Source organism: Primulina huaijiensis, unplaced genomic scaffold, assembly GCF_012295235.1.
Source record: "Primulina huaijiensis isolate GDHJ02 unplaced genomic scaffold, ASM1229523v2 scaffold28027, whole genome shotgun sequence".
Lineage (NCBI taxonomy): Eukaryota > Viridiplantae > Streptophyta > Magnoliopsida > Lamiales > Gesneriaceae > Primulina > Primulina huaijiensis.
This window is the reverse complement of record NW_027356708.1, coordinates 299,386-317,762: the sequence shown is the minus strand read 5'-3', so window position 1 is coordinate 317,762 and position 18,377 is coordinate 299,386. Positions and strand designations below refer to the sequence as shown.

General features: G+C 34.4%; 2 protein-coding genes and 1 pseudogene across 4 annotated transcripts; 2 read left to right on the top strand and 1 right to left on the bottom strand.

The window, feature by feature from the left end:
* Positions 1-1,555: 1,555 nt before the first annotated feature.
* On the top strand, positions 1,556-7,375 carry LOC140967804 (notchless protein homolog). The gene is made up of 13 exons (XM_073428576.1): positions 1,556-1,823; positions 2,275-2,356; positions 2,457-2,546; positions 3,401-3,526; positions 4,093-4,220; positions 4,415-4,614; positions 4,793-4,856; positions 5,228-5,338; positions 5,517-5,654; positions 6,118-6,260; positions 6,332-6,386; positions 6,871-6,927; positions 7,059-7,375. The coding sequence occupies exons 1-13, from the start codon at positions 1,647-1,649 to the stop codon at positions 7,140-7,142; spliced, it is 1,455 nt and encodes a 484-aa protein (XP_073284677.1). The 5' UTR covers positions 1,556-1,646; the 3' UTR covers positions 7,143-7,375.
* Positions 7,376-7,827: 452 nt separating this feature from the next.
* LOC140967785 (autophagy-related protein 9-like) lies at positions 7,828-13,515 on the top strand. Of its 3 annotated transcripts, XM_073428520.1 has the most exons (11): positions 7,854-7,947; positions 8,066-8,117; positions 9,295-9,931; positions 10,009-10,329; positions 10,519-10,741; positions 10,993-11,172; positions 11,265-11,471; positions 11,701-11,778; positions 11,863-11,933; positions 12,059-12,169; positions 12,324-13,515. In XM_073428520.1, the coding sequence occupies exons 3-11, from the start codon at positions 9,363-9,365 to the stop codon at positions 13,141-13,143; spliced, it is 2,580 nt and encodes an 859-aa protein (XP_073284621.1). In that variant the 5' UTR covers positions 7,854-7,947; positions 8,066-8,117; positions 9,295-9,362; the 3' UTR covers positions 13,144-13,515. The 3 variants fall into 3 exon arrangements, with proteins under 3 accessions (XP_073284622.1, XP_073284620.1, XP_073284621.1); XM_073428521.1 differs by lacking the exon at positions 8,066-8,117 and having other exon boundaries at positions 7,828-7,990; XM_073428519.1 differs by having other exon boundaries at positions 7,828-8,117.
* Positions 13,516-15,426: 1,911 nt separating this feature from the next.
* Positions 15,427-16,390, bottom strand: LOC140967777 (RING-H2 finger protein ATL1-like; annotated as a pseudogene).
* Positions 16,391-18,377: the final 1,987 nt, after the last annotated feature.

Genomic DNA, 18,377 nt, shown 5'->3' with positions numbered 1-18,377 from the left:
TTTTTGCACTTATTATATTTTTAATGGGGTTAAATGTTAGAGCATAATTAAAGTTTGTTTTCTACATAATAATTTAATTTAATAAGATATACTACATATTATAAACTATATTATATGTTTTATGTAGCAAGACTAGATAAAGTGGCCACCAAGCTTTTGTCATTTGCATCATTTCCCACTTTTACTTTGTGGGATTTATAATGATCCTAAGTAGATCTCTTAGCCTAACTTTTCACTAGCATTGTGAATACACATCATAATGATTGAGTAGTCGTTTGATATACGTCTCTAAGACAATAAAATTTGTTTGATATACTTGTGTCAAATATATTACTTGATGGTCAATGTTAAATTTTACCCTTTTTTATTTTACAATGTTGCTATTTTTTATTTGACCTCGATGGAACAGCTAGAATAAGAATTTACATTGTTCGAGGGTTAATTATGCATATGGAAAGTGGAAAAGGAAATGCAGAATACATATGAACTTGAAGTCTAAGCCTTAAAACCGAGTAGCCTTGTGCTTTTCTTGCGAGAGAATGTAAAGATTGAGACTTGTTTCAACCTCAAAAGCTAGCTCAAACATGATGATTGTTCAAGTTTATATATACAACTCTCAAAGATTTAATTCATCCGATGTTGGACACTTAATACACTCCATCATGCCCATAAATGAACAACTTGAACATGAAGTTTACAAGACATTATCAGTTGACCTATATGACAGTTCAACACATAATTCGAGCTCTGATACCATGTTAAGATTGAGACTTGAACCTAACTCAACTTCAAAAACTAGCTATTTGAAAAGAATCATCCAATTCTATAATGCAACTCTCAAATCTTAACCTAGTCGATGTAAGACATTTAAAGATCCAAATAGCCGTCCATCATCAAGTGTCAAATTCTAGGAGTTTAATAGAAAATTCAATTTCATCACACTCGTCATAAAACATGAAATCTGAAACGTAAAAAGATAGCAATTGTCCTTGGTTTGCTGTTGAGAAACTTGCTTTGGTAATGTAAGCGAGGGGGATCTTGCTGGAGAACAGCACGAGCTTTTAATAAGTGAATGCTCTGTTCCAGTTCCTTTGCCACCTATCTCTGTAATTGGTCAATAACCACTAAATATAAATTGAAATAAATCAAAAACATTCAATGATTGCCAATAATCAGCTAGAAAGAACCTCTTGGTGTGGTGCCTTGCTTGCTTCTCAATCAACTCTGAGTTTATCAATTTTTTTGATAGCCTTTAGAATATTATTATCGTTCAAATTACTATCATATCTCTCAAATTCAAATGTTGTTTGTTCAAACAATTTGAATAAAAGATATCAGCTTGTTGCAGTTGAATCGAGTAAAAGAAATCAATACAAAAAACTACGACCTGATATTAAAAAATCAATTACAACATAGAAGTTTACGTAATTTATTTTACGTTTTTTTAAAGTTAAAAATGTAATGAAAATATAATCTATTTCGCCTAATGCATTATTAAACTGTGTGTTTTTAAAAGAAAAATTATACGAAAACAGAAGCCCATTTAACCGAACCCAACCCTCTTCTTCTACCGGGTTGAAAGTCAAAGGTCAAAACCCTAATCTCGCCCAGAATTCTCACTCAGTATTTTCAACTGAAAAGGGACGATGGAAGTAGAAGGATCGACTGCGGCAGGAACGATGGAAGTAGAGAGAGAGCTTAGCAACCGGGTAATGTGTCAGTTGGCCGACTCCGAAGGTACACCTCTTGGGGCCCCAATTTTTCTCCCGGAGAACGCCGGCCCTAAGGAACTCCAACAACTCGTCAATAAAATCCTCAACAACGTAAGTGTTGGTGACACTGAGGTTTTTTTTTTTCAAGTTGTGTTTCTGTTATAATTTATTGAAACGTAGTTTACTTCATTATTCCCGGTTTTTCTTTTTGATGTGTCTTCTTCAAGGTCCATTTTATATAGAATACGTGGTTTTGCTTCCGTGTTTTGATGAGTTGATTTGCTAATTTAAATATATGGACCTTGGCATGAGAATTGTGATGATTGAAGCTTTAGACATTGTGATAAAATATAAATTGGACATATCATGCTAGATTATGCGCCAATGATACGTTAACATCCATTTCATCTTGAAAAGAAAAGAATTTTAACATTTGCAATTAAGTGAATGACTATATAAATATATGCCATGAGCTTCTGGTGCAATGATAAGTTAACATCCAATATACGTTAACATCCAGTTTAATGGCTTCAACTTGGTGGTGGGCTGTCATTAATTTCAGGAGGAAAAATTGCCTTATGCATTTTATGTATCCGACAATGAGCTTCTGGTGCAACTTGGATCATATTTGCAGAAGAAAAAGGGTGAGAAGTTCTGCTTATCTTAGTTTTCAGTACCAAAGCTTATATTGTCTAGCAGCATACAATACACAGTTGGGAAGACTCTCATTAAATGTTATTGCAGTGTCTGTGGAGAAGGTTCTGACGATTGTTTACCAGCCACAAGCAGTATTTAGAATACGCCCAGTAACTCGCTGTTCTTCAACAATCGCAGGTATGAAATATGTTAACGTTCCTTCCAGTGTTGATACAATTGAATTGTGTTGTTTGGATTGTGGACTATGCATGAATTGAACTTCTTTCATATTTATGTTCTGCAAAGTATTATTCTGGTTGTTTTGCTCTGATAGGGTTGGTAGGCTGTTGAAGCCTGATTATTATGTGGGTTCTATTTCCCTATAATTATGTCACAATCAAAGTTCTAAAAAGCGCGAGTCAAGGTCAAGCTTAAGCGGGTTTAGTACGAGATTAACCGTGGAAAAACGTTTTTAGTTTTATTATAAATTAATCATATCAAATCAATTGATAGATTAAAGAAAACATAAACATACAAAATTTAATAATTATTTTTTTAACATCAACAGTAACCATTAAAGAATTTTTTGGTGCCTTTAACGTTTTTTTATAAGTTTTATGTTATCAAAAGTTAACTTAAAATTTTACCCAAAAAAGCTCACGTTTTTTTGCGCTTAATGTGATCAACCTTGGGTTGACTGTGATTTCATGCTTTTACCCGAAACAAAATTTTTTCTTCACGCAGCGTGCTTAATCCGTGTTTTTTGTGCTTTTTAGAACACTGTTCACAATATGTCATCATCAAAATTAGAAGTCTTATATTTGTTTTTGGAGAGTTCTATGTGTAATTTTTCAATCCTCAAGTTATTTCCTCTTTGGTACTGATAAATACTTGTATTTTCCTGCCTTTTGGTATTTTTATCTTATGTACATTACATCTGTTATGAATGTGGTTTATTGTTGAGACTTTTTATTAGTGGGCCAGATACGTTATGGTTGGATCTTGGAAGTTCTCTCCCCACATTTCCCTAACCTTGTACGTTTTGTATGCAGGTCATAATGAGGCCGTGCTTTCAGTTTCCTTTAGTCCCGATGGACGGAAATTAGCCAGTGGATCCGGTGATACCACTGTCCGTTTTTGGGATCTGAATACACAGACACCGTTATTTACATGTAAAGGTTGAAATATATTTATTCTGCTTGATTTACATTCCGCACACTTGCTTTATCATTCCAATTGAAATTTACATTTAGCATGTTCTCGTGGCATGCATGGCCATTCACGGTTGACTAATTTTGTTGTCCGTTTGAAATCAGCAAGTCCAAGATATCTGGTTTTTAATAAAAAAATGAAATTTTACTATCAGGAAATTTTATATTATATCATTAGTAGACATGTGTGATTGTTATTGTTATAGAGCTTTATAATTTCACAAAGATCTCATCTGGGTTTCAGTTGAGTTTAGAAGCGGTACAACATCTGAACTATAAATCTGTGCATGATCTTTCTGAATCGATGCTTAAGTACTTTTGATGGAAGAAGTGACATCTTAAATTCATCTTTTTCCTCCTCTGTGTTGGCTCTGCCTCTGTTCTCCAAATTCCTTGTCTCGTTTATTTATCCATTTCCGTCTGTCGTCTTTGTACTTGTCTGCTACTTAGTTTGGGGCTTTGTTTCATTGCTTCTGGAATTTTCTGTACTCTGATGCAGCTTTCCATTGGTGCTATATTTTCCTTCTCTTTAGGACACAAGAATTGGGTTCTGTGTATTGCATGGGCGCCAGATGGTAAGCATCTTGTAAGTGGAAGCAAAGCTGGAGAAATCTTATGCTGGAACCCACAAACTGGGGAGCAATCAGGCAATCCACTTACTGTAAGCTCGCAAAAAGTTAATGGACGCCTTGTTAATTTCTTTGCTTTAAGTTGATGAAAAAGATTATGATGTCAGAAAAACATAAATTTATGTCCATTTTCTGGTTGTACTACCGAACTTTTTATTCATTTCTTCATGTCTTTGCGCGTATTGGTAACGACGTGTAAACATATGTGACATCATTGACATCTCAGGGTCACAAGAAATGGATAACTGGAATTTCATGGGAGCCTTTGCATCTCAATGCTCCGTGTCGTCGCTTTGTTAGCGCCAGTAAAGATGGTGATGCAAGGATATGGGATGTTTCATTAAAGAAATGTGTTATATGTCTTAGCGGACACACACTTGCCATAACTTGTGTAAAATGGGGTGGAGATGGAGTGATATATACTGGGTACGCTCCCCTCACCAATGACAATATGGCTTTCAAAGTTGATATGAAGCCTTCATTTATTTTTCTTGAAAATTTGTGATGTATAGTATTGAGATACTTACGTGACAATTCATACATGTGTTTATGAAAGGAATAACTTGTTATAAGTGCAGCACAGTTCACACCTTTTCATTTGCAGATCTCAGGATTGTACTATTAAAATGTGGGAAACCTCGCAAGGGAAGCTAATACGTGAATTAAAGGTACTTGCCTGTGTGTTTTGGCAATGTTTTTTTTTTCAACCTGACTTCCTTTTTATATTTTTCTATTAGAGTGTCTCATTAAATGGATACTCAAAGTGATCTTAACTTCTTCCTTTACAAACCTTCTCTTGACAAAATAATGAGGTTGCTGATTTTTTCTCGATTCTAACAGTTTGCATGGCCCTAAATTACACCTTTACTTATTTTTTGTGTGAACTAGTTATTGTAAATTTTTATTGTCTGCTACACTCTTCAAGAATGTTATATTTCACTCTGTGTAAGTCTGTTGTTGTGACAACTTTCTCATCCTTGAGCACACCAAATCTATTTTGTTTTGTTGTTAAATATTTTAATTCTCTCATGAAATGTAGGGCCATGGGCATTGGGTTAATTCTTTGGCACTGAGCACCGAATATGTTCTCCGGAGTGGTGCCTTTGATCACACCGGAAAACAGTATTCATCTCCGGAGGAAATGAAGCAGGTATCATCAATATCTTCAGGGAAAAGAGATGATATGATATATTTTTTGTTTTCCTTATAATTATTATTTCAAATTCTCTTATTTGGATTTACATGGATATTCGTTTTGGTAGATATTAGTGCTTCGTTTTGGTAGATATTCGGTCTGCTACCCTTTTAATCTCTCTTCTCCCTTCCAGGTAGCTTTAGATAGGTACAATAAAATGAAGGGGAGTGCCGCAGAAAGGTTGGTCTCAGGTTCAGATGATTTTACCATGTTCTTGTGGGAACCTGCAGTGAGCAAACAACCCAAAACTCGTATGACTGGTCATCAACAGGTATGATTATCTTATTCATATCATTTTTTGATCTAGTTGCTGTATATCATTAAAGGTCGTATTTGGTAGCTCTTTAGTTGTACAGAATCCTGCTATTATGTTCAATACCGGGGTTGTCTGTAAGTGCTCAATTTATTTAGCTAGGGCTAGGACACGGTAGTTGGGAAGTAGGGTAGGCAGAATAACATTTCTTCTCCTTCAATTAACCTACACACTACCTTTGCTCTCTCCTATATTGTAACCTGGGCGCTGAAAACTTTAATGTCCACTCTTAGGAGAATTTTTGCCTTGCAGAGCCTCTGCTACATATAATTTTCTGCTTCCAACTAATTCTTAATGATATTGAACACCCCGATCTTATCTGTTTAATTGTCAATTTACTAGTGATACACTGTAATTTAATTCATTTGAACAAGATTTGCTTCATACTGAGTCTCTGTGTTCATATCTTACTATGCTTCAGCTTGTCAATCATGTCTATTTTTCTCCTGATGGACAATGGATTGCAAGTGCCTCTTTTGACAAGTCAGTCAAGTTATGGAATGGAATCACTGGAAAATTTGTTGCTGCATTCCGTGGTCATGTGGGGCCTGTCTATCAAATAAGGTTAGAAAAATTTTCTCTTATGTTAATCCATGTAGATGCTGTATTTCTTTATAACATTTCTTTTGCTGCAGTTGGTCAGCAGACAGTAGGCTACTTTTGAGTGGGAGCAAAGACTCGACTTTAAAGGCAAGGGTTCTTATGATATTTGAACGTGCTTTATAATATTTTCTCTCAATTTATTTTTTCCATAAACATCTTGTGTTTGAAATTATATTTAAATAGGTTTGTTTAGTTCTGGATGATTAATCGGAATCAAGGGAGTGATTGCACGAAATATCTCCGACTTTTGGAAAATTTAATTAATATTTTATTTTCTTGATTTCCTTTAGGATCAGTAATTCTACACTTTTGGGATCAGGTGAAGAATAAAGCTACGTTAGCATCGGAAGTTATAATGGAAAATGAAGTAGCATAATAATTGAAATGATTAATTTTACTATCAGCTCCACTCTGAAAGTTGTGATCTGGCTCCTCGTACAGCATTTTCCACTTCGTTATATTTTATTGCATTGAAATTTGGACTTGCTTTCATGGAATCATCCCAGTAAGACCAAATAGTACCGAATTTCCGGTTGGTTATAAATGTGCATTAATGTTAGATTTTGAACAGGTTTGGGATATCCGAACACAGAAGCTGAAACAAGACCTTCCAGGCCATGCAGATGAAGTAAGGCCTTTTATTCAAACAAAATCTCTCTTCCTGGCAGAGTTGAACATTTATTATCTTGCTTAATATTTTTACATGTTTTGAGGGGTTGCTGACAAAAATACTGATTATTAGAACCTTTTGATCTTCAGGTTTTTGCGGTAGACTGGAGCCCAGATGGCGAGAAAGTAGCATCTGGTGGCAAGGACAAGGTTCTGAAGTTATGGATGGGCTAAATTATGTGTATAAAGCAAATATAGAAACTGAGAAACGCCATTAGAATTATTATGCCCACTTCTGCAGCATTTTGGGAAGAATGTGATCAAAATGCCTGCAACCTCTGAATATTTCTTTATTTATTTCGAAAGATCCAAGAAAATCGAAATAAACACCCATTAATGCATGTAAAATCGAAGAGATGATGTATCATAATTTTACAATATTATATTTTACCATATATTTTATTTTATCTCTTATTATTTTAATTTAAAATCAATAAAAACTCAATATAATAACGATTGGGGTTATATGTATAATGAATTTTGTTATGGTGAAGATCTATTGTTGGTATCTATATAAACATTGTTTGAAGTGGTGTCCGTGTGCTAGATACATAGGAAGTTACCACATCAAGACTATATATACTTATGTAGACCTAATTTAACCCAAATCCCAACCGAATCTTGATTGATTTTTTTGATGAAGTGATTTGTTTCTTATCAACGGGACTCGATTAGAAAATTGGCTAGAGTGATATCAAAATAAACTAGAATTCACGTTACATTATTTTAATTTTTATATGTTATTTTAAAATATTTTATAGATATAATAATTTTAAAACTTAATTTTCGTGATCAGAATTTTGATATGTAATTCTTTAAGCAATCTTTAATTTTTATTTGTTTATAACGAAACAATGAATCCCAAATTACTTGGAAACGTAGTAGATAGAAAATAAGAACTCAATGAAACCATAGGATTGTTCTGTTTTACACAGCAAGAGAAGACGTTGTTCCACGCAATCAAAACCAATCTTCTTCGGTCGGTTTTCTTCCGTAATTGGACATTCTTGAGACCCAGAAAAGTTTTTGTTTTTTCGTAGAATAATTACGATTCCTTTTTAACGTTCCTGCGTTCTTTTTGCTGGCGAAAATATTAGATTCTTACTTACTCCAGCGGTGGTCTCTTGGCTTCGTTGGGCCGACGGCTGGGTAAGATTTTTCTTTTACTTTTCGCGTTTTGCCAAAAATTTATGATTCTTTATCTGGGTTTCTCAAGTTTATTCTCCAGGTTGTATTCGATCGTCGTACTGTTCTGTTTGTTAGATTGTTTTTTCTATTTATTTGTGTATTTTCCTTGTTTAGTCTGTGAACTTGATGGTTTTATGTTTAAGATTTTCGTAGGGATTCAGATATGCCGTACTGATTGTTGTCTGTCCAGAACCAGATTAACGCACGAAAGACAAGTTTTGAGTTTGTTGCAAGCTACTGATGAGCTGTAGGCCTTTAATGTTGAAAATATCATAGACTTGTCCCTGTTTTTTGAGTGGTTGGTTTGGGGTTTTTTTTGTATCTTGTTGTTTTGCTAGAAATCGGACGAGATAAGTTGCTGACAATTTTATTGTAACCTGTCATTTTTGTCTTCAGTTTTTTGGTTTGTTTGATTTAAAACTAGCAATTTCCTCAAGTGGTGTTTTGGCCACTTTTTCTTGCATAAATTCTAATAGTTGAGCGAGAAACAATTGTTCAATCTTTGGACCCAAAATGTTACCGAATGAAGTTGCGTGATGCAAGGAAAAGTTTCATTCTGGGAGCTGCTGAAATCATCTGTTAATGATGTTTAGGGATTCATAGTCATACGTTTTGGTTGTCTGATTCAATCAAAGTGCATTACATTCTTGTATGGAAAAAATGTGTTCCCTTAAAATTTTCTATTTATCAGCACGAAGTTGAGTCAGAATATGCTAAAAAATGCTAATATATGGTTTTCTATTTATTTTGGAATATCTCTGTCATGTTTATTGACACTCTTATGCAGTTTCACAATCACTAGAACAAGTTTCAGGTTTTTCTCCCCTGTTTTTGAACTCCTTTGAGTTTTGAAGAACATAGCATCTCAGCTTCAGTTAACATCAAGATTCTAATAAAGCAAACGAGATTGAAATTATTTTTCTTACGGATAAAGTTCTATTTAATGTAGCTGAAATTCAGTGTGTTAAATTAAGATGTGGACAAAAGTGTCATTGATCATCTTACAGCAAGATTATTCCTTTTCTGCCCAGCATGCCTTTGCGGCACACTTTATATATAACTGGTTTTTACTTCCTTGTTAAACTTTTGTTTCTATGTTCCATATTTGTAGTTATTTGATTTTGTTTTGGCTTTTTAGCGCAATGCTCTGATTGAAGCATATGGAATGGACTGGCTGTCTTTGCATTCTGTCAGTGTGTTTGAGAGATGTTCAGTGGACTTAAACGTGTTCTTAGTTGTTTTATGTGGAAATGGCGCATAGAATCATCTTTAACAAATGGGTTACTCGAGGATGTACCTCATGAAATTGAATTATCTGATTACCACAAGGCACCAAGCCCTGGAAGTGAAAGCCCTTCTGGGCTTCTAGATGGCGAGACTTTGAACATTGACCCAATTGATGATCTTGATCTGTTCTTTGAGAGGATTTACAGTTATTATTGTGACAAAGGCCTTTGGTGCATCATCATCAAGTGGATATTTGAGCTTCTGAGCCTGGGTTTTACCATATGTTTCTCTGGATTTTTTTTGCTATATGTTGATTGGAATGGCTTACGCAAAGCAAAATGTGGAATGAATGCAGTGGAATCTGGAATCAAGCCTTGTGATCTGTCTGTGGAAGCTTTGCATAAGCATCCATTGACTCCTTTTACTTTTTCCAAGGCAGTAATTGTTGGATATTTGGGTATATTTTCTGTATACTGGGTTTTCTGTTTTTTGAGGTTCTTTGCCCAGTTAAAGGAGACTCTTAAGATCCGTCGATTTTTTTATAACAGGTATGATTAAATTTGATATGGTGTATAGTGTGAGTGAATCCATTGGATGGTTGAAAATAGTTGGTATCTATATGCAGTCTCCATGTGAAGGACAATGAAATACAGACTATGTCATGGGCCTCAATTCTCGAAAAGGTTGTTCAAGTACAGAGTTTGCAGCAGCTGTGTGTGGTCAAAGATCTTTCTATTAAAGATGTAGTGATGAGGTTGATGAGAAAAGAGAATTACTTGATTGGGATGCTCAACAAAGGAGTCCTTGCCTTCTCTGTATCTGGGTGGCTTCCAGGTGCTGGCCCTACTGCCAATTTTGGCCCAAATGCTGTTCGGCATCGTCTTGTTCTGCCAAAGACCCTCGAGTGGACCTTGAATTGGTGCATACTACAGAGCATGTTTGACCGGTAAGTCATGTACTCTCCCATCACAGAAATAATATGTAAAGCTGCTTCTTTTTTATGGCAATAAATTACGTTACTCTTTTGCTTTTGATGTGGGCCATACCTCTGAGATATCTATGATAATGTCCGTCAATATCATTATACTTCTCGAGTAGATTATGTATTTGTATGATTTGTGCTCTACTTTTCCAGAAACTTCTGTGTACGAAGGGATTTTGTTTCAGATCCTGGAACCTTAAAGAAAAGGCTTATGATAGTTGGCTTTGTGCTGCTTCTTCTGTCTCCATTCCTTGTCATTTTCATGCTCGTGTATCTCTTCTTGAGGCATGCTGAACAGTTCTATAATCATCCAAGTACTGCATCATCACGAAGATGGTCAAATCTCTCGACATGGATGCTCAGAGAATTCAACGAGGTATCTCCATTTACATTTTCTTGACTATGAGTTATTAAACAGATTTTAGCTTAGTTTGGGTGATGTTTTATTTCGTTGATTTGGCATGTGCCTAATAGTTGGGAGTCATGGTTTTGTGATTCTTGGAAAACTTAATGTTGGACATTTGTTTGGAATCGAAAAGAGAATTGTTATCTCAGTCAACCATCTCTCTATTTCTTCTTCTATGCTAAAAGGGTAGTTGCTTGGGACATCCTCATCTTGTTTTGCAGGTTGACCATTTGTTCAAGCACCGGATGAATAACACTATTGTTCATGCTTCTGATTATTTAAAGCAATTTCCATCTCCTATCTTGACTATTGTTGCAAAGTTTATCTCGTTTGTTTCTGGTGGATTTGCTGCCGTGCTGATTATCATTGCATTCTTGGAAGAATCTCTTCTGGAAGGCCATGTAATACTCTGGTCTCTTACCCAACAATAATGTAATTGAAATGTATTGATATCATTGAATTTACTGCATTTCTTATGACTTTAACCTTGCAGGTATTTGGTCGCAACTTATTCTGGTATGCTGCTGTTTTTGGAACTATAACAGCTATAAGCCGGGCTGCTATTGTAGATGAGCTTCTTGTCCTTGATCCACAGGGGGCAATGTCCATGGTTGTTCAACATACACATTATATGCCAAAAAGATGGCGTGGGAAAGAGAACACCGAGGCAGTAAGACTTGAGTTTGAAACTCTTTTTCAGGTATCCTCATCATACTTTACTATAACATCCTCAACTCAATAAAGCAATAAAGTATGTTAAGTGATCATTTCTTCCCCCCTTATTCTGGAGAATTCGTTTGATTTGCCAATAAGATGTTCTGTTGAGACTCAGTATCAGGCTGTTTAAGTTCTATGTGCTGAAAATATGGGTTGGCTGTTATGATTGTCGACTGTGTAAACTGATGTTGAGAAAAAAAAATTTGGTGCAGTACACAGGAATGATGTTATTAGAGGAGATGGCCTCAATCTTTCTGACACCATACCTACTTTTATTTGTCGTCCCAAAGGTTATTGTTTCACTATAATAGTTTCGGGAAATTCATTTAAATTAAAGCAGTAGCTTCTGAAATAATGGTTTTTTGTCGATGTAGCGGGTGGATGCTATCTTGCAATTCATAATGGAGTTCACTGTGGATGTTGAAGGTGTAGGTCATGTTTGTAGGTTTGTAAAATCGTATTTTTATGTTCTATCACCCATCATCTTGATTCTGTCATATGGGAGATAAACGTCTTTTTCTGCCTTCCCTCCAAAAAGATTTCTAAAATTTATAATTTTTTCCCCGGCAGTTTTAGTCTCTTTGATTTCAAGAATCATGGCAACAGAAAATATGGTTCTCCCTTTGATTCACCTCGCGAGCAGAGGAGTTCCCAGGGAAAAATGGAAAAATCATTCTTGAGGTACGAGCATTTGCGGAACCTCCGGCGTAAATAAACCACTGCTACTATCAAGATTAAATTTTTTATGTTGGTTCCCATAGACTGTGACAGCAATAAAAATATGTCTTTTGAGTTGTGCGCTTTGCTGTCTAACTGAATTTCTCTTGACTTGCAGCTTTCAGATTGCTTATCTTTCATGGGAACCTGATGCCGAGGGAAAGCAATTCCTTGCGGCACTTAAAACCTTTCGTGATCAGAAGATGCAAGTTCAAGGAACGACAAATGCATACTTCTCATCTGATTTGCAGCAACAATATCCAAATTTTGGAGGCTTTGGTTCCCCTAACAGTTTCTTCCCAAGAGAAACACCTCTAAATGTTGTCGGAGGTTGCAATCAGTTTGGTTCGATGTGGCTGATAGATGTCGAACAGAAGAATCTTCCATATATCCTAGACTGGTATTACACGTCCCAAAACCATGACAGAGACAATAATTCGAGGGGCAATACATCAAGACCTATCATTAAGAGTCCAAAAGATTTCTGGATTCCTTCAAACGTGACACACAAAAAAACTAAGTACGACGAAAATTGGGATAGCTTGTTCGAGGATCGAGTACAAAGTCATCTAGAAGCTTCTACATCGGGTCCTCTCTTCCGAGAAAGTGTCTTACAGCATCACGACTCAAATAGTACCAAACACCCTGCAAAAAGCCAGTGGTGGGCTAGAACTAGATTCCAAGGTCCAGGTCCAGGTCCGCAAACAAGTTTTCTCGAACCTCCAAATTTCTTCCGTGGAGCTTCTCGTGATCCTTACGACAAATTCTCAGAGAGCAGCATGGAGGAACGTGAACAGGAACAAGAACAACCTCTGGACTTGAGAAATTCGAGGGGATTGTCACGAACTTTTTACATGGATGAGTCAGATGTTGGAGAATTTAAGCTTCCATTCGATGATATATATGAAAATTCTTCTGATCCCACAGATCTTGTATGATCATTTTCTTGATTTTCATCCATTGAACATGTTTCAGCTTCCATGTCTAGATCTTATACCGATGACCGAAGAAGATGCGGCTCGATATTCTTTGTTGCATATAACACTGCACTTAATTTGATTCAGAACGTATAACACTGCACTTAATTTGATTCAGAACGAGCCTCTGATGAAAGAAAGGGTGCAAGTCCCGTCAGCTGTCCAAATTGTAGAAACAACTATCATCTTTATTTATTATCTCAGGTGAAGCCATTGCTTGTCCCGTGTTCACTGTGAAAATGAAAGGTTTGTGTGGCCAATTCATTGCACAATACTTGCCTGAATTTAAGCGGCTTAAATCTTTTTATGAAATATTAGTAAATTTTTGTGTTTTGAGTTTGAAAGTATAGTTTTTAATGTCGAAAATGCATTTGAATGGAATAAAAAATATTAGTTGGTTTTTTTTTTCGAGTAGTCTTTTGTGACACGGTCTCATGAATCTTTATCTGTGAGACCGGTCAACTTTACTAATATTCAGAATAAAAAATAATATTCTTAACATAAAAAATAATATTTTTTCATGGATGATCCAAATAAGAAATACGATTCGAAAAACAAATGGTAAGTTTTCTCTGTGTTGTGTGTGTGTATGTATATATATATATATATATATATATATATTTCTATTTAAAAAAAAAAAAAAGAAAGAATGAAGAATGTGTGCACATGAGTTACATTGCAGTGATATTTTTCAATTTTGAGATGATCTCACGTATTGATAAAAGCGTATGTAGGACAAAAAATTATCAATATGGTGATTTAACAATAGAATTCTACAGAGCAGAGATCTCCAGGACTTGCCGTCAAATCCATCGCCACGAGAAGAGCTACATTCGAACTCTTCTCCCACCTTCGAAAATGCAACCCCTCAGCTACATTTTCTCTTCTTTCAAGAGACTGCGAGCACCACAACTTATCACGCTCTTACTAACCCATCAAAAGCCAAATCTTGCAACAAGATTCGATCTTTGCTGCCCCTCGACCTTTACTTGAACGAGTTCGGTTCATCCCCTCTCAGAAATTTAATACTTCCGTGGATGCACAGTTGCAAAATGACAGATGTGCCCCCATATGTCCTCGAGGCAGAGGAATAAAAATAACTATTTTTAAAATAAAGATATAGTTTATTTTAAAATTTTTATTATTTTTCTATTTATTTTAAATTTCATTAAAAATATATATTTTTTTAAAAAATAAAGTGTAAATTTCGTTAAAAAAAAAGGGCTAAATTTCATGTTTTATCAATTTATTTTAAAATTCATTAATAGTTGAAAAAAACAAACAAAAAACATGTATTTAATATTATTATTATTTTAAATTTCATTAAAAATATAGTTTTCTAAAAAAAATAGAGGGTAAATTTCATTCAAAAAAATAAGGCTAAATTTCAATTTTTTCAATTTATTTTAGATCTAATAATTAATAAATGAAACGAACAAATAGACATGTATTAATGATTATTATTTAATAAAGATAAATACATACATATAAATTAATAATTCAAAGTTATAAATTTGTAACAGTAATATATAATAATAGATAGATAGATAATAGATTAATTTAATTTACATAATGAAAAGATAAAAAAAAAAATTATAAATCATTAAATAAAAAGTAAAATATTGGGTAGGTATAAAAAAGATCAAATACTAATAATCACACTTTTTTTAAACATAAATAATAATATAAGTGAATAAATTTAAAACGAGCAACAAGTTACATATTTATATATATAATATATTGTTTATAAACCAAATAGTAATCGGAGCATGTGCCCTTTCGATTAAAGTAAAAATATAAGTGAAACACATTTAAAACAAGCAACAAGTTACGTAATTATATATATAATAGTCAATAGATTGTATATAAGCCAAATAGTAATCGGAGCATGTGCCCTTTCGATTAAAGTAATATTTTTGAAGAGATTCTTGCAAGCTTAGGATCTGATATTTTCCCCAAGATCGCACTGCATGTCTTGAACTTCATTTTTTTTTTCCCATTTGAATCAATTTGCAATATCGCTGGCTCCTTAATGACTCCTGGTGGTCTAGAATAAGGAAAGCACCCAAACTTGGAACAAAATATTTTTCATTCATGCAAAATTAGCGTAACAATCCCTTAAACAACAAAAAAAAATGTAGTGTAACGATTCTTTTGCTTATGCCTGCTCTTTTGATTCCATTTACTATCTACGAAGGGGTGGGTGCAAAATTAAGTTGAGGGAGGAAACTTTCCTTCTGCGTGCTAAAACTCAATGGGAAGAACTGCATTTCTGGATCCTCTTCCATGTCGAAATTAACGAAAAGAATGATCTTTGGCTTCTGCTGCTGCTTTCTTCATTGCTTCTGACCTGACTGAGATCCCCGTTTTGCGATAAATTCTCTTGAACTGACAAGTAAACATGGCGATCCACCACGGAATCCATAGAGAAAGATCTTTGGATGGGCTGAACTGATATCTGATGATCTTCATCTCCCATGACCGAAACATGCTGAAATTGTCTTGGTTTTGATTTCCCAACATTCTGCTCAAGCTTTCTTGATGAATGGCTTCTAGGTTGTGCCAAGAAACGTCTCAAATTGACTCTTTCCTGCTGTCTATTAGCAAAACCAGCATTCCCATTTTCCCCGCTTAGTTCAATCACTACAAAATCTTGATTTTCACTTCCAACCATTGGCTGCGGATCTTGAGGTGATGAATTAGGTGCCAATATTTTATCAAGCCGAAAGCGGTTATGGCCAGAAATGGCCGATCTGCATAAAGGGCAGTTGGAACAGTTCTTAAGCCATAAATCGATGCAATCCAAATGAAATGCATGATTGCACTTTGGAAGAACTCTCAACAATTCATGTTCTTGGAACTCTGTCAGACACACCACACATCTCCAAAGAGCGCTGCTGTTTCCAAACTCGCTCTTGCTATACTGGAAAGTTTGGAAGTTCCTGGATTTGCAATTCGTCGAGCCCTTGATTCTGCCACAAAGGCGAGTGAGATGCTGATGGATTTACGCTCGGTGGTGTTCGCCTGAACGAAACCATGGTTGCCATATGAGGTAACGTTTGGTCACGAAAATGTAGCTGATCAGTAGGAAAGTTTTGGCTGCAATGGCTAATATTAAGATGGCGATTATTAGGAAGTCATTGTTGGAAAGGTGTTGAGGAGATTGAGTTTCAGGTGTGTTTTGTGATCTCTCCATTGAAGAGAATAAAGATTGGACAATTTACGTAGCTAAGTATGCCGAGTTGTGAATGGGAAATGATTCAATTGCATGCTTTAATGTATTTGAGAAATTGGAAAAAAATTTAATTTAATTATTTAAAATCTAAAGAAAGTTAGTTATTATTTAAATTGCTTATTATCGACCTAATCAGTTGACTCCCGAGGAATACATGATAAACTCATAGTTGACTAACTTAAATTATTTAACGATGGAAACGAGGGGAGATTTGATAATCTCTTGAATCCAGCCTTGAAATACGTTGTTTTCCAAAATTCATTTCAATATTTTATCTTCGATCTATTCTATATAATATTAATTTTGTTTTGTTAATTTTTATAGTTGTGTCAAAGTTATGTCGCCACTTGGTAATTAATTGTGTATTTAATATTTGTTACTCAATATTTTAGTTATTTGATAAAGTACATAATACTTATGTTTTCCTTTTTTCTAACCTACAGCATGCATGTATGCAGCATAGTAGGCCAAAGACGTTCTTCGGATACCATTGATATTTCAGTTATTTGTATCCCAACCATGTGGGAAAATGAGATGAAATTGTAAATGATCATGAAAACCAACGATTTTCTGAATAATATTCATAAGATTTCCAGTATTCCTTATAAAAATGTCTCGACCACTTAAATTATCCGTTGATTAATGTTCAACTGCAAATTGAGATGTTATTGGTAGACAGTATTGATGATATTCGCGTGGTTTAATTTCTACTGCTTGATGATGAGGCTGCAACTGAGAATGTCTTCGCGTTGGCCAATTTGTCAAAATACATGAACAAATTGATTGAGGATCATATTTTGTATTTTTGTCAGCAATTCACGTCTAAATTCTTGATTTTATCGAATTTTGTTATCTATTTCATGATCTAATTTGCTACAATTTACATCTGCTCGGTCTAGAATTCTCACTTTGTAATTAAAGGGCCGAAAGGCTGCCCCAATCGAGTGATAAATTTACCCATGAGCTGAGCTCGAAATGTGTAACCTCATCGAAATTTCTTGCTACTCTACTGTATCGATGTCGTGGACGTGAATATCGTTGTAGGTTGCTGATGGTATTGTTTCCAATGTGTTCAGTAGTTCCTATGATTACGTACAGATCAATTAACATAATCTATATAATATTTTTATGTACGTTTGTATATGTATATGCATGTGTGCGTATGTATATTTGAGAGCATTACATATACACATGAGTAAACAATGAAATCATTTAGCTTTAACAAAACTCATGATGTCTTCAATTTAATTTTAGGACCAAAAATCATTATTTTAGAACCTAAAAACGAATTAAATAAAATAGATTAGCATGCAATATAATCTGCGTCTCCTGTGAGAGAAAATTACAAAAAATAATAAATACACAATGCAACAGTTTAATAATTAGTACCTAAAACAAAATAAAATAATTCGTTCTTTCTTCTTCTTCTTCTTTTTTTTTTTTTTTTTTTTTTTTTTTTTTTTACTCCTGGTGGCAATATCTCATGATCGTGACCAGATTTGCCCCCGGTACCAAACAGAAAAAAAATTCATGTTTTTCGATAATATTAAATATCATATAATTTCATTTTGATTTTTTTTTTTTCATTTTTAAATATGTATGTGTGTGTGTGTGTGTGTGTGTTTAAACATGAACCGTTTATACAATTACACGATATTATTATTTCAATCTCTTATCCAAGTTCTAATGACCAAAAATACTCGGGAATCAAACTTTTAAAAAAATCCTCATAAAAATAATCTAAATATTTTTCATTTTAAAACATTAATTTATATATTTATATTCAAAAACTACTTCAACACAAAAAAGATTATTGTAGGAATGAATAGGAATCTTATTTACTAAATATATGACAAACAAAGTTGATAAATCAAATTTGGCAGTAACCGAAGATTTCTTCGACTCTTGGATTGCTGATTCATCGTTCAAATTTACAAAGCTTTGTGGTCACTACATATTT